Source organism: Equus quagga, chromosome 7, assembly GCF_021613505.1.
Source record: "Equus quagga isolate Etosha38 chromosome 7, UCLA_HA_Equagga_1.0, whole genome shotgun sequence".
Classification (NCBI taxonomy): Eukaryota; Metazoa; Chordata; class Mammalia; order Perissodactyla; family Equidae; genus Equus; species Equus quagga.
Window position 1 is genome coordinate 22,415,288 of NC_060273.1, and position 20,724 is coordinate 22,436,011.

The 20,724-nt window shown below is 52.2% G+C and overlaps 3 protein-coding genes across 4 annotated transcripts; 2 read left to right on the top strand and 1 right to left on the bottom strand.

Annotated features, from left to right (window-relative positions):
* The first annotated feature begins 1,499 nt into the window (after positions 1-1,499).
* Positions 1,500-3,797, top strand: MYL11 (myosin light chain 11). Its single transcript, XM_046665797.1, has 7 exons — positions 1,500-1,641; positions 2,283-2,378; positions 2,623-2,698; positions 2,883-2,987; positions 3,083-3,161; positions 3,466-3,514; positions 3,599-3,797. Exons 1-7 carry the CDS (start codon positions 1,639-1,641, stop codon positions 3,701-3,703), a joined length of 513 nt encoding a protein of 170 aa, XP_046521753.1. The 5' UTR covers positions 1,500-1,638; the 3' UTR covers positions 3,704-3,797.
* A 185-nt stretch (positions 3,798-3,982) lies between these two features.
* Positions 3,983-8,512, bottom strand: SEPTIN1 (septin 1). The gene is made up of 12 exons (XM_046666449.1): positions 8,389-8,512; positions 7,549-7,658; positions 7,287-7,377; positions 7,107-7,193; positions 6,738-6,861; positions 6,285-6,419; positions 6,070-6,187; positions 5,325-5,426; positions 5,105-5,204; positions 4,744-4,909; positions 4,416-4,506; positions 3,983-4,311 (listed from the first exon to the last, which is right to left on the bottom strand). Exons 1-12 carry the CDS (start codon positions 8,510-8,512, stop codon positions 4,225-4,227), a joined length of 1,335 nt encoding a protein of 444 aa, XP_046522405.1. The 3' UTR covers positions 3,983-4,224.
* A 6,051-nt stretch (positions 8,513-14,563) lies between these two features.
* On the top strand, positions 14,564-18,482 carry ZNF48 (zinc finger protein 48). 2 transcript variants are annotated; one of them, XM_046665342.1, is made up of 3 exons: positions 14,564-14,736; positions 14,940-15,033; positions 16,210-18,482. In XM_046665342.1, the coding sequence occupies exons 2-3, from the start codon at positions 14,955-14,957 to the stop codon at positions 18,009-18,011; spliced, it is 1,881 nt and encodes a 626-aa protein (XP_046521298.1). In that variant the 5' UTR covers positions 14,564-14,736; positions 14,940-14,954; the 3' UTR covers positions 18,012-18,482. The 2 variants fall into 2 exon arrangements, with proteins under 2 accessions (XP_046521298.1, XP_046521296.1); XM_046665340.1 differs by having other exon boundaries at positions 14,565-14,772.
* Positions 18,483-20,724: the final 2,242 nt, after the last annotated feature.

The window sequence follows — 20,724 nt, forward strand, 5'->3', positions numbered from 1 at the left end:
CTCTCTTCTTAGAGACAACAGGTGGCTGGGCCCCACTGCTCAGAAAAGAAAATGTCTTAGAGACATTGGCATGAGTCTGAAGGAGGGGGAGGGGAGGAGGCACCTTCCTCAGGACATTGGGTCCTAGAGGGAACAGAAGGAGGAGGAGATGGGTGTCCTTGCCAACCTTGGGCCTCCTGGGGCTTCCTCAGCTACTATTTCCCCAGGCCTCCACTGTATAGAGAGGACTGGGGCACAGATGTCCAGAGGGGTGGGAGAGGGTACCTCAAAGTCACACAGTAAGACAAGCTGGTTCTTGCCCAGAATGGAGAGAGAAGCCACTGGTTATCCCAGCCACCTAGGAGGAGGTGACCAACTAGCTTCCCTCTTGATATCTTTGACTCCCCTCCTCTGAGTTCCAACTTTCACACCAGCATCCAAAGAAGTGATTGTAGAGTCACACTAGACCATGTTCTTCTCCTGTTTCAAATCCTTCCAAGGCTCCCAAGGTCTCAGCCCTTAGCCTGGCATTGAAGACCCTCCAGTGTCTCCAGCCCCTTGCATCCTCTGCTCAAGACCCATCACAATTCTGGCAACCTGAACACTTGTCATCTTTCACTTCTCCAGGCCTTTGCCTATCTGTGCCCTCTGCTTAGCACACCTGCTCCTCCACTTTCACCTGAGTCACTTCTACTGGCCTTCATAAAGTTATTCCCAATACTCCTAGACAGGACTGCCATGCCCTCTACTTCCGCACTCCTCACAGGTGGGTATGTCTTTTTCTGCATTTATCCCATCTCCACAGCTACCCTGTAAGTTCCACCAAGGCCAGGCCTAAATATTAATTATAATGATTATACTTCACTAAACTGTTTCCAAATAGTGTTCACATCCAAAGTTCCGTGGGATGGGAATTACATCCCCATTTTATAGAGGGGGGAACCAAGATGGGGAGTTGAGGCACAAAGCCCAAGATCACAGAGCAAGCTCTCTGCTCCAGGCTCTCTGGTGTCTTCATACCCAGGAATTCCATCTTTCCTCACAAAATCCCTCCTTTCCTTGAAGGGGATGTAGAAGAACTTCCTGATCCTTCGGCTTCCCCAGACTGCTCTCTCCCACCTTTAAACTCTGCCACTATCCCTACACATACACATTCTTGACTGTGAACTCCACAACGTGGGGGGTTTGCGTTTGCCAAAGTGCACCCACAAAGCACAGCTCAGCGCCTGGCATACTGTAAGTGCTCAATAAATTTGCTGGGTTTAAATCTGGGCCCACCCCATGGGGAGCAGGGGCCTGGTTGATCTCTCTCCCAGTACTGTGGCTCAGCTTGGGCCCTCTCTGAACTCTGGCACATTCCAGCCCCCTTTTGGGAGAAAGAACATCCCTTTTTGCCCAGGTCCTAGTGAGACATGCATCCCAAGACCTGCTCCCTCCCCCCGCCTCCCTGGGCTCCAGCTGCTGCCAGCCCTCCAAGAAAGGAGAGGCGCTGAGCCGGCTATTTTGGTATCTGGGGTGGGCACCCACAGGGCTAAGGTTACCCTGGTATGTTAAGGGCTCCCTCAGGCAGGACTATATAACCCCAGAGGGACCTCCCCAAGGCGACTCTTTGCTTCCTTCCAGCCAGAGCCACTGCCTTGCCCCCAGGAGACGAAAGACATGGTGAGTGAGACTCCCCCAGCCCCTGCCCAGATCCCTCAGACCTCAGAACAGCCTCACCCTTTGAAAGAAGGTAGCTGGTCCCCAGTCCAGCAAGAGGAAAAAAGATGAATCCTCCCTTCCTAGTATCACTAATGGGGAGCATACAGAATGATGGCCTAAAGGACCCATTCAAGGATAATCTGCCCAGACACTCCACTCACAGAAGCTCAGTCCCTCTCTCAAAGCAAGTTCTATACCTTCCTGCGCTTCATCTTCCTAAAAACCTCTGAGACTGGCCAGGTGAGGATTCCCACTCCTATTTTACAAATGAAAGGCAGAGGTTCAGACAGGGTGAATGAGTGGATCAAGGTCACAGTGCAAGTTTGGGACTCAGAGGAGGCAGGCTTAGGGCACTGAGGAGGAAGGAACCTTCCACTTGTTGAGTAGGATGGAGGGATAGGGACTCAACGTCTACAGATAGGAATTTGGGGATGCAAGTAAAGCAAGTGCCCTCAGCAAAGAGGTCATAAGGAGGGGGAAGCCTGGAACCAGAAAAGTTGCTTTAGAAGAATGGACTCAAAGAGCACTGAATCTAATCCATCGCCTCCAGAGAGGAATAGGGATTGGCCCATGGACCCCTTTGCCCAACCTTCACCCCCCAGGCACCCAAGAAGGCCAAGAGAAGGGCAGCAGCAGAGGGTGGAAGCTCCAATGTCTTCTCCATGTTTGACCAGACTCAGATCCAGGAGTTCAAGGAGGTGAGTGAGGGGAGAGGAGAGACTGAAGGCTGACCAAAGCCATCCTCTACTGCCCCTCCCCCCACCCCTTCCCTGGAATGTGCACCTGTTTGGGGGGAGGGGAAGAGTTTAGAATTCCTTGCTTCCCTCCCTGCTTGGGTTGTAAGAGGACAGCTGGCTGGGGCCAGGATCTGATCTGCCTCGGGTAGGGATGCTGAAGCCTGGCCATGCGGACATAACCCCTCCTTGCCCCTGCCCTCCACAGGCCTTCACGGTAATCGACCAAAACCGTGATGGCATTATTGACAAGGAAGACCTGCGGGACACCTTCGCAGCCATGGGTGAGTCCTCCATCCTGCCTGTAAAGATTCAAGGATGCAGAGTCCTGGGAATTCAACAGCCGTGGGTTCCAGCCCTGCCAGCTCCACCCTGGGCCTCAGTCTACCCAGATGAAAAATGGGTGGGATGACCTGAATTTATGAGAAGAACCCCACTCCAGCCCATGTTTCCCCGACCCTGCTCCAGGGCGCCTCAATGTGAAGAATGAGGAACTAGATGCTATGATGAAGGAAGCCAGCGGTCCCATCAACTTCACCGTCTTTCTGACCATGTTTGGAGAGAAGCTCAAAGGTGAATGAAGTGTTCTGGGTCCAAGCCCCCAGCTGCCCCTCCCCAGACCTTTCAGGGACAGACCCTTCAGCTTCATGTGCCCTCTGACCCCCAAGGTGCCGACCCTGAGGATGTGATCACTGGAGCCTTCAAGGTCCTGGACCCTGATGGGAAGGGCACCATCAAGAAGCAGTTGTAAGTGACCCCCTCCAACTGCTCCCACACAGAAAGCCTCCTTAAATTCCTACCAAGGCTTAGCCACTGCCAGAGGTAAGGTAGAAATTAGGTCTGTGGAAATGGGCGATAGGATTAAATTTTCACAGCACATATAGGGAGAAGGGGAAAAGCGGGAAGCCAGAGTGTCTGGGAGACCAGTGAGGGATCTAGAATGCCCCCAGTTTTCAAGGTGAGACGAGGAATGGCAACAAGGACGAGGTAGGAGGCAGTGGAAAGGAATCACAAAGCCCATCTCAATTCCTCGTATGTCACCTCTTTCCAGCCTGGAGGAGCTGCTTACCACACAGTGTGACCGCTTCTCCCAGGAAGAGGTGAGTGGGGGAGAGGCCCGGAAGAAGCTAGGGGTAGGGGGCGCATAAGGAACCGGTAGGAGATGCTCCTGTGTCTTTCCCCAGATCAAGAACATGTGGGCGGCCTTCCCCCCCGACGTGGGCGGCAACGTGGACTACAAGAACATCTGCTACGTCATCACGCATGGTGACGCCAAGGACCAGGAGTAGGGAAGTCACTCAGGCCTCTGCTGGCCAATGCGTTCCTGCCAGTCAGACCCCGCGCCTCAACTCCTAATAAAATTGAACTGGTCTTTGTTTCTTACCGGCGGGTTCGTGCGAGAGGTGCTTAGGCCGGGTTGAAAAACTGGCTGGCACAAAGCCAGTACCCAACAAATGAATGAATAAATAGTAGCCCGGAGGCCTGGGTGGGGCGGTTCCACTGGCTACGCCCGCTACTTATTTCTGCCGAGAAAGAGAAGACTCGCGTGGCCTCAAGGAAATCTTTTATTGAAGTCACAGCTTGGATGAAGAGGCGCGGGAGTCGGGGGGAGTCAGGGAATCGTGAAGTGGGCGGAGGGCGGGTTGGGGGCGGAGCCAAAGGCGGGCCTACAAAGTCCGGGATCCGGAGAACACGTTAGCCCAAGAACCCAGGGCAAATCTAGGCTGGGGCGCGGGGGAGGGGGTTTGTGGATTGGAAAAGAGACGAACGGAAGGGGGAGCAGAGGTAAAGCAGGGCCCCGGCCAGGACCTCAGAGAGCGTCCGACTGCTCGCCCTGAGCCTGGCTCTGCTGCATCTGGGCCTGCATCTTCTCCAGCATCTCTTGCATGCGGCGCAGCTGTGTGGGGCAAGATTGCAGGCAGTGGGACCGGGCCAGGCCAGAGAGGGACTTCGAGGAGGATTTGGGGCTTTGGTCGCGGGGGAAGCGAGGTGCTTGCTCACCTCTTCGTCTTTCTCGCGGATCAACTTCTCTGTCTCGGCCAGAGGCAGCATGGGCAGCGGGATCTCTGTGGCGCTCTGCCGGGAAAGCTTACTGGGGGGTAGGGGAAAGGGATAGGAATCAAGGGTGGGACCTATGGTTGTGGGTCACGGTCGCGAGGCAGGGCCTGGAGCCAGGTCGGGGTCTGAGAGGCTGAGCCATGTTTTTGAGGTTAGGGATGTAGGCCAAGTGGGTGGGGAAAGACTGCGAGAGAGGTCTGGATGGTGAAGGCGAGGTCATAGATGGTGAGGGCGGGGCCTTGGAAGCACCTGAGTCAGCTGCGGCTCTTACCTACGGCTGGCTCGATCACGCGCCCCAGGCCGGGCCAGGCTCTGTAGGCAGCGGGCCCGGTAGCCCTCGTAGAGCAAGTCGTGCGTCACCTCCTTCAGGTCCTGCAGGTGTGTCTGCACCAGCATCCGTCGCAGGTTCAGGAAATCGCAGTGATGGGGGTTCTCCACTGGGGGGCGGACCGGCGAGCGTCAGGGAGCTTCGGGTCCAGCCCTGGGTCGGGTCTCCAACCCAAGGACCCCTCTTTTGGCTGCTAAGACCCTCGGGACCAGAGCTCGCCCCAACTTCACATGTTGGCTGCTGTTGACTCAGAGGTGGCCTTGGCTCCCTGACGGCCTCAGAACGGGTGCCCCGCCTTACTCACCCTCCACGGTACCCCAGGAGTAGCGGCGTCCCCTCACCGGTCGGATCCCGCCTGCCCTCACTACCTCGCATGAACCGACGACTGCAAAAGGGATGCTTTCCTAGAGGGCAGGAGTCCAGGGATCACCATTGCCCACTGCTGGGCAGAAACCTCTTTCTTAGCTTCCACCTCCACATCTACCTCCCCTGTTTCTCTGCCCCTTCCTCCTTTGCCTCAGCACCTTCATCTCTGCATCCTGCCTCTTGAAGTCTTCATCCTCATCAGAGTCACAGTCCGGGAACTGGTAGATGTTGATCTCCTCCTCCTTCAACTGGTCCCGGATCTCAGAGAGACAGAGGCAAAGACAGTGAGAAACAAAGAGGCTGTGAGCAACAGACACTGATGGCCAGAGACAGTGAGGTATAGGTACAGATACTGGGTGGTCAGAGACAGGGAAGAAGACATGAAATACAGAGATGGTGAGAGATGGACATACAGGATGACCAAAAACAAAATCTCAGACAGTGAGAGACTGAGACATAGATTGTGAAAACCTGAGACAAAGACACTCTAACAAGAAAGGCTGAAAAGCCTTGTAAGATTCTAAGATGAGGCAGACACCAAAAGACCAAGAAAGAGAGAGAGACATAGCAAAAACAGTGTGAGAGGGCTCTGAAGACACTGAAGGGGGCGTCATCAGCATCCTGGTGCCAGAGGGATATCAGGGACCATCATAACTATGCCCCTGCCCTCAGACAGGACTTAGCCAAGCATCTAGTCCAGGAATTCTATTCTGAGCCTCCAGAGACATGGCTCCTTCAGGCAGCTTATTACCCACTTTCTTCAGAAACTCTTTCCTACAGTCTTGCCTGACACATCATGCTCTGAAAAGGCTACCCCAAGAGCAAAGAAGTCAAAGATGAGTTCACATTTGATGATGTCTTTTGGCTTCATGTGGGCCGAAGGTCAGAGGTCACCACACATACCTTCTGCTTGAGGGCCTGGGTTTCGTTAGGCATCAGGGCATCTGCTTTCCCAATGACTGGGATGATGTTGACCTTCTGGTGCACCGCTCGGAGGAAGGCCACATCTAGGGGCCGGAGCCTGTACCCAGGGATTAGTCAGGGCTCAGCTTCGGGGCTCACAGGCCCCCCTCCCAAGTCCTCGCCAAATGCCCCAACCCCCAGGGTGCCCCTCAGACCCTCGGCCAAAGGGTGAGATGAAGTAGAGGCAGCAGTGGACACGGGAATCCTGGATGTTCTTCCTGTTCAGGCCGCTCTCATCCCTAAGATACTGCTCAAATTGCTCCTCAATGAAGTGCACCACAGGCAGCCAGCTGGGGTGTAGGGAGAGAACATGTGGTCAGAGATCAGGGGCCACAGGGCAGGGAAGAGGGCAAGGCTAACCAGGACTGTGGGGGTGGGAAGTAGTTTTTTGGCTCCAACCAAAGACATCAGAGGAAACTAGGAGAGGTGTAGGCCAGATGTTGGGAAGCACAGGGCACTTTGCGCCACAAGGCCACCAGAAACAGGCCCCACCTTTTGGGTCAGGGTGGGTGGGGGTCAGGGCAGACCAGTCCCGTAACTGACCCCTCAGTCTCCACAGAGTGCCCACATGGGGAGCCTTAGCTGTCATCCCCTCTCCCACTCCTCACCAGTCTGAGCAATCCAATGAGTCCCCAAAGCCAGGTGTGTCCACCAGGGTCAGCTTCACCTTAATGCCCCCCTCCTCGATCTCCACACCCCGGCGCTCAATGGTCAGCGTTTGTGTCAAGCGAGCTATGGGGTGGGGAGAGGTCAGGGAGCTGGGTAGGGTTCTGAGGCAGGACTAATTTCCTTTCTCAGTATCAGTTGTCCCCACCCACTTTTCCGGGGAAGAAACTGAATCTCAGAGAAAAGCAGTGAGCTGCCTGAGTACCCCACAGAAAGTCATGGGAGACCCAGATGGAAAGGAAGAGAGTGCAGCCTGGGAACACAGAGCAGGGATGACACAGAGTGCCTGGAGAGGATGGGGAGAGTCTTACCACTGGCCTCTGGCAGTTGCCGATCCTCATAGAGGTTGGTGAGAAATAGGCTGTTGATAAGGGTGGATTTCCCCAGGCCTGACTCTCCTGTGGATAGGACACGTCCAACTGGTCAGGTGAGGGGACAGCCAGGATCTCTTGAGGACACTCTCACCAGCCCCCTCTCCAAAACAAGCAGACCTGCCACCATGAGTGTGAAGTCAAACCCCTTCTTGACGGACTTGCGGTGCAGCTGGTTGGGGAGGGCAGCAAAACCCACATATTCCTTGTCCTGTTGGTGGGGGGTGGACAATATGAGGCTGCTGGGAGCAGCAGGCAGGGCCCCCAGTATAACCTGGTTAGCTAGGAGAAGTCAGCCTACTATGGGTTGACCTGGGCCTGGCTACCCTGGAGGTTGGGGACTAGGGGCAGAGAACCCGGATTCCTGGGCATAAGGACTCACCATGGCCCTGCTAGCTGTCGCTGCACCTGCTTTCGATCCCCACTTCCTCTGATGGGGCAGGAAGTTGAGTGCAGCAAACAAGGGGGCGGGCAATGTAGGAAGCTGAGATGCTCAAACTGGCCCAGAGAGGTAAGGAAAGCCAAGACCAAGAATACCTGGTGTCCCCACCTCCTGGATCCCTTTGCGTATCACCCCTATGGGAAGCTTCAATCCGTCTTCTCTGTACACCTTTATTCCAAGCCCCACTGTAGCCGCATCACCCTGATGGGAGGTGGGGTGTAGGCAGAGAGGAAGGAAGCAGGCTGGTCTCTCTAGCAAGTGAGATGAAGGCCTTGTCAGGGATGAAAAAAAAAAGTTTCCAGGGTCTGAGTGAACCAAAAGCCATAACAGAATTAGGCGTGGGAGGAGCCGTCAAGTTTTCCTTGTCAACTCATGCAGAGGATTCTTAAAAGGACTTCAGATCTTTGGACATCCTTGCTAGACAGACCTTCCTGCAGAATCCTGGCTAAGGCACTCCCCTGCACAAACCATTTAGGGACCCCCCCAGTGACCTCAGAATCAAGTCTGAATTCTGGCATGGTGGCCAAAGCCTCCCCCATCTGACCTCATCACCCCATCTCTCACTTGCCCTTGGCAAATGCCCACATCCGTGGCTCTGCCTACATTGAGCTTTTCCTTCTTTTGCGTCAGGTGAAGTCCTCTTCACCTGGCAAAGGTTTGATTCAAAGGGCTCTTCTTCCTCTATGAAAGCTTCCTCCACCACCCTAGGCAGAGTCATTGTCCCTCCTCTGGACTCCCCAGCACCTTTCACAGACCCCTTCAATGCCCACATGTTCTTACCTGGCTGTCTCTCCCACTCCTGGTTGAGCTCTGAGGACAGGGAATATGTCTTCCTAATTTCTATATCCCCAGTGTCTTGCACAGGGCCTGACACAAAGAAGGTGTCAATTGGGGCTGGTCCCATGGCCGAGTGGTTAAGTTTGCATGCTCTGCTTCAGTGGCCCAGGGTTTTGCCGGTTCAAATCCTGGGCATGGACATGGCACCGCTCATCAAGCCATGCTGAGGTGGCATCCCACATGCCACAACTAGAAGGACCCCACAACTAAAAATATACAACTATGTACCCGAGGGCTTTGGGGAGAAAAAGGAAAAATAAAATATTAGAAAAAAAAAAAAGGAGGTGCCAATTAATAATATACTAGATGAGGGGCCAGCCCTGTGGCCTAGTGGTTAAGTTCAGCAAGCTCTGCTTCAGGGGCCCAGGTTCGGTTCCCAGTAACAGACCTACACCACTTGTCAGTGGCCATGCTGTGGTGGTGACCCACATCACATACAATGTAGAGGAAGATCGCCACAGATGTTAGCTCAGGGTGAATCTTCCTCAGCAAAATAAATAAATAATAATATAGCAGGTAAATAAATACATGAAAGAATGAAATTAGTCAAAGGGCTGAGAGGCTACATACCACGTAAAAGGAGCCTTGCTTTGGAGTCAGAAAGAATTCCCCAAACCTCAGCTCTACCACATAGTGTGTAACCTTGGGGAAGTCACTTGACCTCTCTGAACTCCAGGTTCCTCATGTTACACACATTTCTACTTTGTTATCAGAATTCAGAGTGGTTCTGGATGACAATGGGCTCTGGAGTCAATCAGTCATATATACAAACTCTGGCTTTAGCCTTTATGAGCTAGGAGACCTCGGGCAAGTAAATTAACTTATCCAAGGCTTTAAAGCTAGTCTCCTTACTATGGCCTATGAGGCCCTGCTTGATCTGGATCCTGCCTACCACTCCAAACCCATTTTATTTCTCCACTCCTTTTTATTCTGTTTATTATTTCCCTTTTAGCCACTGTTATGGACTGAATTGTGTCCCCCGCCAAATTCATGTGTTGAAGCCCTAACCCTAATGGTACTATATTTGAAGATAGGGACTTTAGGGAGGTAATTAAGGATAAATGAAGACAAAAGGTGGGGCCCTGATCTGATAGGTCTGGTGCCCTCATAAGGAGAAGAGACACCAGCAATCTCTGTCTGTGCGGGCACAGAGGACAGGTCATGTGAAGACACAGTGAGAAGGCAGCTGTCTACAACCCAAGGTTCCTCACCAGGAACCAATCCTGCTGGCACCTTGATCTTGGACTTCCAGTCTCCAGAACTATGAAAAAATAATTGTCTGCTATTTAAGTCTCCTAATCTGTGGTATTCTGTTCTGGCAGGCTGAGCAGGCTAATATAGCCTCAGAGCTCAGTCATTTCCCTCCTCACCCTAAGGCAACCACTCTAATGTGCTAATGTGTAATTTCTGGATTTGTATACATTTTTTAAAAGGTGTAGTATACAGTACATGTTGACACAAATGATTTTATTCTTTCTTTTTCTCCCAAAACCCCCCAGTACATAGTTGTGTATTTTTTATTGTGGGTCCTTCTAGTTGTGGCATGTGGGATGCCGCCTCAGCGTGGCCTGATGAGCGGTGCCATGTCCATGCCCAGGATTCGAACTGGCAAAACCCGGGGCCTCCAAAGCAGAGCATGCAAACCTAACCACTCGGCCACGGGGCCAGCCCCAAGCACTATTTTTTAAGATCCATCCTTGTTGCCATGTGTATATCTTATCCTTACTTCAACCTTCTTTCTAGTACCTTCCCTTCATGTAACCTTAGGAAAGTCACACCTCTGGGCTTTACTTTCTTTATCTATCAAATGGGATTAGAAGCTCCTCCTACACTGAACTCACAGAGGCTGTGTAAAGTTGATATGATTATAGGGACGTATAGTGATTAAGAGCTATATGATCTTACTAGCTGTGTCACCTTGGACATCTTACTTTAACCTCTCTGTGACTTCATCTGTTTATCTATTAAATGGCGCCATTAATAATTCTACCTCATAGGGTCATGATGAGGTCTAATACACATAAAGTTCTTAGTACAGTGCCTGGCATTTGAGATGAGCTCACACAGAATGCTAGTTATTGATATTACAAGAGCAGAGGGGGTGTGACAGTGCCACCAGCTCAAATCTAGTGACTGGTCTGCTGGATTAGTTGCTGAGGATCCAGACAGAGTGAATCAGGGCTGTGGTCCTCTGGGGAGACAGCCAGCCACAAGTAAGTGTGACACACGGCATTGGTGCTAAAACTGCAGTGTAATGTAGATAAACAAAGGACTTAGAGAAGCCAAGGGAAGGGATAATTATCGCCCCTCCCCGCCCCCATCCCTCCTCTGCAGCCTTTCCTCCTGCATATCTCATCAGGCTGAGCGGCCCTACGGTCTTAGTTAAAACTCGAACTCCTCCCTCCCTCCCTCCCTCTCCACAAGCATATCCAACTGGTTCGGAAGTCCTTCCTATCGATCAGAAAAATTGGTCCCCTTCTCTCTACACCTTCCACCCCACGGCCCTGTCCAGGGCTCAGACTCTGATCAGCTTCTGCCTGACTTATTCAATAGCCTTTAAGAAAATAACATGTTTATTCACTTATTTATTGTATAACCAACATATATTCTCATAGAAAAATTAGAAAACACAAATGGATTAGAAAAATTTACATCTAATATCACTACCATTATAGAACCCCGTTTGATTTTTATCCTTCTAGATTTTCTCCTATGTTTATACATATAAATATTTACAAAACTAGGGTTATCCAATAACTTTGCTTGGAAATCTGCTTTTTTTTTTAAAGATTGGCACCTGAGTTAACATCTGTTACCAATCTTTTTTTTCTTCTTCCCAAAGACCCCCAGTACATAGTTGTATATTCTAGTTGTAGGTCCTTCTGGTTCTGCTGTGTGGGATGCCTCCTCAGCATGGCTTGATGAGTGGTGCCATGTCCGCACCCAGGATCTGAACCAGTGGAAACCTGGGCCGCCAAAGTGGGGCACGCGAACTTAACCACTTGGCCATAGGGCGGGCCCTGGAAATCTGCTTTTCTCACTTCATATGTTCTCTACATCTTTCTATGATAATAAAAACATATCTAAATTATCATTTTTATAGATTCTTAGTATTTAGGTTGACTCCTAATCTTCCCTGTGATAAGCAACGCTGAGCTGGGTGAATATGTTTGTGGTGCTATCATTGTACACTTGTCCAACCATTTCCTTGGGCCTAATTTCTATAAGAGGAATTATTGAGTCAAAAGAAGTCACACATTTAAGGCATTTGTGCATATTCACAAATCACCCTGGGGCTGGCCCCGTGGCCTAGTGGTTAAGTTCGCGCACTTCCACTCCGGCAGCCCAGGGTTTCACTGGTTCGGATCCTGGGCGAGGACATGGCACCACTCACCAAGCCATGCTGAGGCAGCGTCCCATACAGCACAACCAGAAGGACCTACAACTAGAATGTACAACTATGTACTGGGGGACTTTGGGGAGGAGAAGAAGAAGAAGAAAAAAAAGATTGGCAACAGATGTTAGCTCAGGTGCCAATCTTAAAAAAAAAAACAATCACCCTGTAGAAAAGGATCTTGGCTGGTCTTTCTGTTAAGTGCAGCAATAACATGAGTTAATAGTGACACAACATTCCTTTTACATGCTTATTAACTATAACAAATTACACCCCACTATTTATGTGATAAGGCTTGGGGCCTGTTTGCTTGAAGAAAGGTCCCACCTTGAGCTTCCTATGGGGCAGTGTATGGTGGACAGCAGTTTTCCCATTTAATAATCATCTGGATTAGTTCTTTTTCATCTCACCACCATGTCTTCATAGTTACCTATGGCCCTACCAGACATCCCTGGAGGGGCTTTTGCATCTTTAGACCTGAGTTCAGATTCAGACCCAATAACTCCAGGCTTTGTCTTCTTAAAGTCAGAGCTAGCTCTGAAAGTAAGTATGGTGTGTGGGCTAGCCAGCCTTTGGGGGAAGGTTCCTCCAAGGGGAGCTGGCTCTTTGCCATTTGGTACCCTCTTATCTCTGTTTCCCAGCACAAGTGCCTGCCACATGGTGGATTCCCCAGGAAATGTTTGCGGAACAAATGAATAAACTTACCATTCTATCTCTAGCTTGCACTGCTTTCCTATTATGTAAACTCATGACACATTAAAACATAACTATTCTATAGTTTCCTGAGGATAGGTCTTAATCATCTTTGGATCTTAAGCTTCTAGTAGTAGGTTTTCAATTAGTATGTGGGCTGCTGTTCATTTCATTCCCTCTGCCTAGAGGTCTTCATCAGCCCTCACTTCAGCCAGGCTCTAGACTTTGCTGAAGTCTTAGCTGCCCTGAAATGATCAGCTCAAAAATGCTACCTTCTTTCTTGGTTACTCCAGCCAAAAGAGTAATAGCTGATATTTTCTGCTATGTGCTTTACACATATCAATCCTCAACCATTCAAGTTAGGTATTGTCATCCCCATGTTACAGTTCAAGAAACAAAAGTAACTTCCCCAAGGTCAAACAAACAGTAGTAAATGACAAGGCCAGGAATCAAACTGAATTAATGACCTTAAAGACAGTGTCCACAGCCACTAAACTCTACAGAAGGTATCTTTCTCTGCACTACACTCCTAGCATACCTTTCTCATAAAGTCAGTATAGAATCTGTCACATCATCTGCACATCTCTATATTCTACAGGGCTGACAGCTCCCTGAGGAATTTCTCTGTATTTCTAGGGCATAGACAGTGTCTAGATATTTCTTGGTGATCAATAAGTATGTGCTGATTGATTTATGGTCCCTGTTTCTACCAGTGTCTAACTTCTGTACATACCAGGCACACAGAGCCATGCAGGCTCATTCCCACAGAATAGAACCCTTCCTGCTCTCCCACACTATCTTGAATGAGTCCATGTAACTCTTATGCCCTTACAGTTCTCAATTTTTCAAGAATTGTGTGCTTGCCCCTTTAAATTGGTAGCAGTCCAAGAACAAATCTTCCATGTGTTTCATCTCTTTATCCCAAACCCTTGGCTTAGCACCGAGATGCTAATAAATGTGAATTAATATATAAACCTCTGTCACCCCTCCTCATCATCAGATGGGCTGCAGACACTTCCAGGCAATCCCCTCTCCCCAAAGGCAACTTGGCATCATGCCCCTGATCTGCTGCAACACACCCCAGCCAGGGCCCCACCAAGCTGGAAAACAGGATTTCATGTTTCAGCCTCTCCCAGGGCTTGGCCTATGTAGGACGGTCAACCTGTCCCTAGTCTCCCCATGGCCTCTTTGTGTCTCTCGTCTCTGCCTGTTTCACTGTCTTTGTTCCTCTGCCTCTGAGCTTATTTCTCTCCAGGCTCCCTGCCTTTTCTTACAGCTCCTCCGACTCTGCTTCAATGACTTTATCTGTTTCTACATCTTTGTCTCTGGTGGCCAATCTTTTGTTCTTCTATTTTTAGTCTGTCGCTGTCTCTCGGTCTCTCTCTGCCTTTGCGTCCTCTCTGATTAAGGGCTTCTAGGTTATGACTTTGTGTCTGAGTCTCTGGCTTAGGGTCTCTGTTCTGGGCCCCACTTCTGATTCTGTCTGTCCGCCTCTTGCCAGCATTTATCCGGCGCCCTCCTCTAGCCTCCGCTCCAGCCTCGGTCTCCCCTAGCCCAGCCCCCAGCCCCACGCCCCACCCCGAGCCCTCGGCGTCTGGCTTCTCGGACCGGCCCCGCTTTGTTTCCTGCGTCTCGGTGCCCCGCCCCCGTCCCGTCTGGGGGCTCCGCCGCCCTCTGCCGCCCTTTGTCTGCCTTGGTCTTTCCCCCACCCCTTTCCTTGGGTCCATGTTTGGATCTCTTTGTCTCTCAGGGCTGAAGTGGCTGGCGCAGTTGGCCAGGCGGGTAGGTCGGCGCAGGTGGCCCAACACGGAGACAATTAGGAAGAGTCTTCGGTCCTCATCACCCAGCTCCAGCCCAGGAGGCACACGGTTAATACCACCGAGTTCGGGCAACTGTCCTCGGCTTAGAGTAGCCCTCTCCGCGGCACGCGGCCGCCCGCCGGCCACCGAGCTAGGGAGGACGCGGGCGGCCCCCACAGGCGTGCAGCTCCTCCGAGGTCCTAGAGCGGCTCGGTGCGGCCCAGCGCTTCCGCTTCCCGTCCCCGCCCCCGGCGGCCGCCCCCGGGACTCCTGGGTCCGAGCCCCTTCCACGTTTGGCGCGGATCCCGGATCCTGTATCCCACATCCGTCAGTGGCTTGGGCACCGGAGCCCCGCCGAGGAGCTCTGGAGGGCGCCGGGATGGCGGAGCCGGTGATGGCCGGGAGGTGAAGGGGGCAGCTGCGTGCCGGAAGGAGCAGCAGGTGCAGGGGCGACCAGCGGCGCGGGCGGGGGTCACCAAGAGCCGCGCCCCGCACCTCGGACCCGGACGCTGCCCGGTGTCCGCGCCGGCCGGCAGACAGCAGCGGCAGGGCGCCGCGGGCCGCACATGACTGTGTGACCGTGGGGTTGTATCTGTCCCCTTGCTCAGGGCGGCGTGCTGGCGATGGAGCGCGCAGTGGAGCCCTGGGACCCGGATCTTCATGGCCCGGAGGAGAGGGAGCAGCTGAGAGGCGCCCGCACAGGTGAGGGCCCTGGCGATGCGCCGCCGTGGGAAGGTAATGGTTGGGTGGGGACTCCGGTGCTGGGATCAGCCTGGCCGAGACCCGGAAAAATCGGATATGAAGTCTCCTTCCAGGGAGAGAGTGGGAGGAGACCCAAGGCCGAGGGAAAAGAGCCAGTGTTTCTGAGCACCTTCTGTGCGCCAGGCCGTGAGGAGCATCATCTCATGGTCTTTCTTCCCTTCCTGGACAGTCATCACCATTCTCACTGCCTCTGTCCTACTTCAAGCCTCATTCTGTCTCATCCTGGCAATAGCAACAGCCCTTTGGCAATCCCCTCAGCCCTTTTCTCTTCAATGATGCACTCTGCAGCCACATTGATCTAAGTCCAAATCTTATCCTGTTTCCTTTCTGAAAAACCTTCCCTAGCTCCCTTCTGCCTGCTAATTAAAAGCCTTAACCTAGTGTTGAATGCAGACGTTACATGCTTAATCTAGTCCCAACATCCCTTTCCAGCTTAATCTTCTATTCCTCTCAATGGTTACTCTTTTCTTTGCTGTTAAAGACCGGCCCTGTCTCCTTATTTCCTCTCTCTGTGACAGCACAGTTATTCTGAGCCCACAGTTATAATTATTTGTGCTTTATCTTATCTCCTACCAACCCTGAGCATCTTGAGGGAGTGGTGTGTGCTGGGTCCTCTCAGGTACACACAAGATGATTGAAGTAATAAATTACAGAATGAGCTAATATGAAAAGATAGAATAGAAATAGCAAATTCTTGGTTTTCCAAATAGAGACAATATAATGTTGTGGGTAAGGCAAGCTTGGGAATCAGACAGACCTGAGTTAGAAACCTGGCTTTGCTGCTTTCTAGCCTTTATAACCTTGAGCAAGTGACTTAAATTCTCTGAGTCTTCACATCTGTAAAATAGAGACAGTAATAGTATTACCTCATAGGATTGTTTGCAAGGATTCAATTAGGCTTAGTTCAGTGATTGGCACATAATAAGGGCACAGTAAAAGGAAGTTCCTATTATTAATGAGATGCACAGACAATAAGTGCTCTAGAAGTTCAGAGGAGAGAGAGTGAGAGAGATGCTCGTGACCACAGATTGTCAAGGAGCCTTCCTGGGGAGGTTGCTGTTGAAGATAGAGGCTGAGCCAAAGGGCAGGGTCTACAACTTCCTTTTCTTTCCCCAGGTCTAGGGAGTGAGAATGTGGAGATTTCTCAGCCAGATGAGTTTCAACATACCCCACAGGAGGATGACTTGGGGTTCAAGGAAGAGGAAGATTTGGCCCCAGGTCATGAAGTAGGAAATGCCTCTCTCAAACCCGAAGGCATCCAGACTTGGGATGACTTGTGGGTGCAAAGAGAGGGGCCAGGAAAACCTCAGGCTCGGGGCAGAGGTCCCCGGCTCCTGGGAGAACCACGCTGGGGCCAGGCTAGTGATCGGGCTGCTGTGTGTGGCGAGTGTGGTAAGAGCTTTCGGCAGATGTCGGATCTGGTGAAACACCAGCGGACCCACACAGGGGAGAAACCCTACAAGTGCGGGGTCTGCGGCAAGGGCTTTGGGGATAGCTCTGCCCGTATCAAACACCAGCGAACTCATAGTGGTGAAAAGCCCTACAGAGCCCGACCACCAGCCCAGGGCCCCCCAAAGATTCCTCGATCCAGGATCCCTGGTGGTGAGCGCCCCACTATCTGCGGTGAATGTGGCAAGAGCTTCCGGCAGAGTTCTGATCTCGTGAAACACCAGCGGACACACACCGGCGAGAAGCCCTACAAGTGTGGCATCTGTGGCAAGGGCTTTGGTGACAGTTCTGCCCGCATAAAGCACCAGCGGACACACCGGGGGGAACAGCCCCCTCGGCCTGTGATGCCCCGACGGCAGCCATCTCGAGCAGCTATGGCAGCTCCACAGGGACCTAAGGCCCAGGACAAGCCATATATCTGCATCGATTGTGGCAAAAGATTTGTGCTCAGCTGCAGCCTTCTGAGCCACCAGCGCAGTCACCTGGGGCCCAAACCTTTTGGCTGCGACGTGTGTGGAAAGGAGTTTGCGCGGGGCTCAGACCTGGTAAAGCACCTCCGGGTGCACACAGGAGAGAAGCCCTACCTGTGCCCTGAGTGTGGCAAGGGCTTCGCTGACAGCTCTGCCCGGGTCAAGCACCTCCGCACCCATAGTGGCGAGAGGCCTCATGCCTGCCCGGAATGTGACCGCACCTTCAGTCTCAGCTCCACCCTTCTCCGCCATCGCCTCACTCACATGGAGCCCCAGGACTTCAGCTTCCCAGGCTACCCCCTGGCCCCCCTGATCCCCAGCCCACCCCCCAGCTCAAGCCCACCCCCACCTCCTCTTGGCACTAGCCCCCCGCTGACACCTCGAAGCCCTTCACATTCGGGTGATGGGCCTTTTGGCCTGCCTGGTTTGGAGCCAGAGCCCGGTGGCCCACAGGCTGGGGAGCCACCCCCACCACTGGAGGGTGACAAGCCCCACAAGTGCCCTGAGTGTGGCAAGGGCTTCCGCCGAAGCTCAGACCTGGTGAAACACCATCGTGTACACACGGGGGAAAAACCCTACCTCTGCCCTGAGTGTGGCAAGGGTTTTGCTGACAGCTCAGCCCGAGTCAAGCACCTCCGCACCCACCGTGGTGCACGGGCTCGGCCACCACCACCATCCACTCTCCTAAGGCCACATAACCCCCCTGGCCCAGCACCCACAGCTCCTCGACCCCGGGTCCAGGCCCAGCCCTCTGGACCCAGCCAGCTCCATGTGTGTGGTTTCTGTGGGAAGGAGTTCCCTAGGAGCTCAGATCTTGTCAAACATAGGCGCACACACACTGGGGAGAAGCCATACAAATGTGCAGAGTGTGGCAAGGGTTTTGGTGACAGTTCTGCCCGTATCAAGCACCAGCGTGGGCACCTGGTCCTGAGGCCCTTTGGGACAGGGGATGGTCGGGCAAGGCCTCTCAAGGGAGAGCCACCAACAGAACTGGAATGATGGGGTCCAGGGAGGGTGGAGGCCCAAGAGACCAAAGGGAGGGTGTCTGCTGCTTAAGCAGAGAAGAAAGGGTCTGGGAGGTGGTGGGAGGGAGAAGGATGGGAAGAAATGGGAGAAAGGAGTGAACAGATAGAAATAGAGATTGGAGACAATGACCTTGAAGCTCAGGAAACTGTCCTGCCTGGGCTCAGAACCTTGCCAGTGTGGTCTATACCCCTAGCTTCTAGAGCACTGCCTACTACACAGTGGGCACTCTAATACTTGTTGAATGAATAAACTGGCCTTAACCTAAGGGCTCTTAAAGAACCCTAAATTCCTGCTGTCTCTTAACCTGTTAAGAATTGATCCCTGGGCTGGCCCAGTGGCGCAGCGGTTGGGTTCGCACGTTCCGCTTGGGTGGCTCGGGTTTCACTGGTTCGGATCCCAGGTGTAGACATGGCACTGCTTGGCAAGCGATGCTGTGGTAGGTGTCCCACATAGAAAGTAGAGGAAGATGGGCACGGATGTTACCTCAGGGCCAGTCTTCCTCAGCAAAAAGAGGAGGATTGGCAGCAGATGTTATCTCAGGGCTAATCTTCCTCAGAAAAAAAAAAAGAATTAATCCCTCCCAATCTTGCCACTAGGAGACCAGCATCCTGAACCATGGTTTGTTTGACTTTATGAGCTGCAACAATGAGACTTCTGGAGTTTAGAGTGACAGAATGAGGAAGGGGCATCTTGATCATCCTTTTGATGGAGAGAGTATTACTGTGTGGCAGGCAGTACCCAGCATCAGGCTACTGGATATGGTCTTAGCCGGGAAGGGCACTCTTGGACAGAGCCCAGACCTATCTGCCCTGGAGAACCCCAAACCACCTTGACACCGGCAGACGGGACACTGGCAGAATAGATCAGAGACAGCAGAAGGAGCACTCATCTGCTCTGGATGCTAAGCCCAGGTCCTGGTGGATATCAGTAGAGACAAACTGGCTGGGAGAAGGGCAGGACTGGAGTAAGGAGAGGCCAGGGAAGCTCCAAGGCCTGACAGCCACATCTCCATGTGTCTTCTCACCAATAAACAACTTCTTGTCTGAGGCTTGGACTCTATTTGTGTGCCTGTGAATGTGCATGGTGAAGGGTGAAAAAGGTGTCGATGGTCACCACAGATGAAACCCATAAGCCGTATGTAAACTTGTGTGGGTCCCTTGCCCTCTTTGGGCCCAAGTAAAGAAGTTGGCTTGGCATAGTCAACCGCGTTCTAACTGGGACATCTGGTTAAAAAATGGCCACCAGGCCTGTCAACTGTTACTACAGACCTGAGTTCTGGCTGCCCACAGCAATGAGAGCGACCCTTAAAAGAGAAAACACGCGACCCCACGGGGTGGGAGGGGTGTTCAGCGAGCGCTGTTGCTATGGGGACAGGTACCGGGAGAAATGCAACCGGTCGGTCTCGCACGGGCGCGAAAGGCCCCGACACTGATGCTCTGCGTATGGGAAACTCAGAAAGGGTCCCTGAGACCCTTTTTATTTGTCGAGAAACAGGTCATCTGGCAGCACAGCCCAAAGGGAGGGCAAAGGGAATGCCTCAATCCCCTGGAAAAGGCAACCGTATTTCCCAGCCACCCGTGCGTCATCAGGAGGACTCCAAATCCTAGCTTCTTCCGAGGCGGGCGCCAATAGGGAGGAAGGGGAAAGAGGAACTGACCTGATTGGCCAAGGACAAAGAAGGCTAGGGCGGTTCGCCGATCTAGGAAATGAAGTACACGGCTTTGCAACTTCTCGTGGGGGGGGGGGGGGGGGGGGGGGGTCTCAGCTAATCTGCAGGAATGGTCCCGGAATAGAAGCTCTCGCGATATCTTGACCATCGGACGGGCTTCCCTAGAAACCAATGAAAACTTGCGACGGTGCGGTTCTTCACCATCCTCCCACCCCCGCCAAGTCGTTATACACACTAGAAACCTGGAATTTTGCGTTCCGGCCTGGGGTTCTCGACGGTTTCGGTCCTCAAGTGCACACACACCCATAGGCCTGAATGGAGGCCTTTCGGGCCTTTGGAAGATCCTTCTTGCTGGTTTTCGTGTCTCCCTTCCCTACCAGGTCGGCCTTCAAGCCGGTCTGCAGTGAACTTCGTAAAATTACTTCTGACCATGTCACTCCCCTTATTAAAAATCCTGCCGTATCTCCGCATATCTTCTGTGTAAAACGTAAGTCCTTAGTTGGCATTCAAGGCCTTCCACTTGTGTGGTTTCAGCCCTGTGCCTCTTAAATGTTTCCTTTAAGTACCTGGAATACTAACACACACTTGTCAACCTTTCCAGTCAAAATACCTCAAGCATTACTTCCTCCCAGGAGCCTTCCCTGAACCTCCAACCTGGGTTGGAATCCCCTTCATCGGAGCACTCAACACACGAAGACTTCTTGAGGATAATTAGTCATTCATAACAGCATTACCTACTGTGTGCTGCGTACTGAGGATACAAGGATGGATAAGACAAAGTCCTTACCCTCAGTTTTTATACAGAAGATAGACACTGAACAAATCATTACAAGTGTAGTAAGGACTATGCAGGAAGCATACACGGAGGAGAGAATCCTACCTGATCCAAAGGCCTCTCCAAAGAAGTAGCAATTATCTTTAGCCCTAAAGACTGACTTGGAGTAAGCTAAGAAAGGAGGAGGTGGGGGGGTGGGACGAGATGGAGGGTTCTAGGCAGAGTGAAGAGTATGCACCAGA

Bases quoted from the DNA above. Each gene is read 5' to 3' on its own strand.
- MYL11 (XM_046665797.1), top strand. The intron at 2,699-2,882 runs GTGAGTCCTCCA...ACCCTGCTCCAG, and splicing joins GGACACCTTCGCAGCCATGG to GGCGCCTCAATGTGAAGAAT. The intron at 2,988-3,082 runs GTGAATGAAGTG...CTGACCCCCAAG, and splicing joins GTTTGGAGAGAAGCTCAAAG to GTGCCGACCCTGAGGATGTG.
- SEPTIN1 (XM_046666449.1), bottom strand. From the start codon at position 8,512: ATGGGACCAGCCCCAATTGACACCTTCTTTGTGTCAGGCCCTGTGCAA. The intron at 7,378-7,548 runs GTGAGTCCTTAT...CCCCACCAACAG, and splicing joins CGACAGCTAGCAGGGCCATG to GACAAGGAATATGTGGGTTT. The intron at 5,427-6,069 runs GTATGTGTGGTG...TGTCTCTCTGAG, and splicing joins CCCAGGCCCTCAAGCAGAAG to ATCCGGGACCAGTTGAAGGA.
- ZNF48 (XM_046665342.1), top strand. From the start codon at position 14,955: ATGGAGCGCGCAGTGGAGCCCTGGGACCCGGATCTTCATGGCCCGGAG. The intron at 15,034-16,209 runs GTGAGGGCCCTG...TTCTTTCCCCAG, and splicing joins GCTGAGAGGCGCCCGCACAG to GTCTAGGGAGTGAGAATGTG.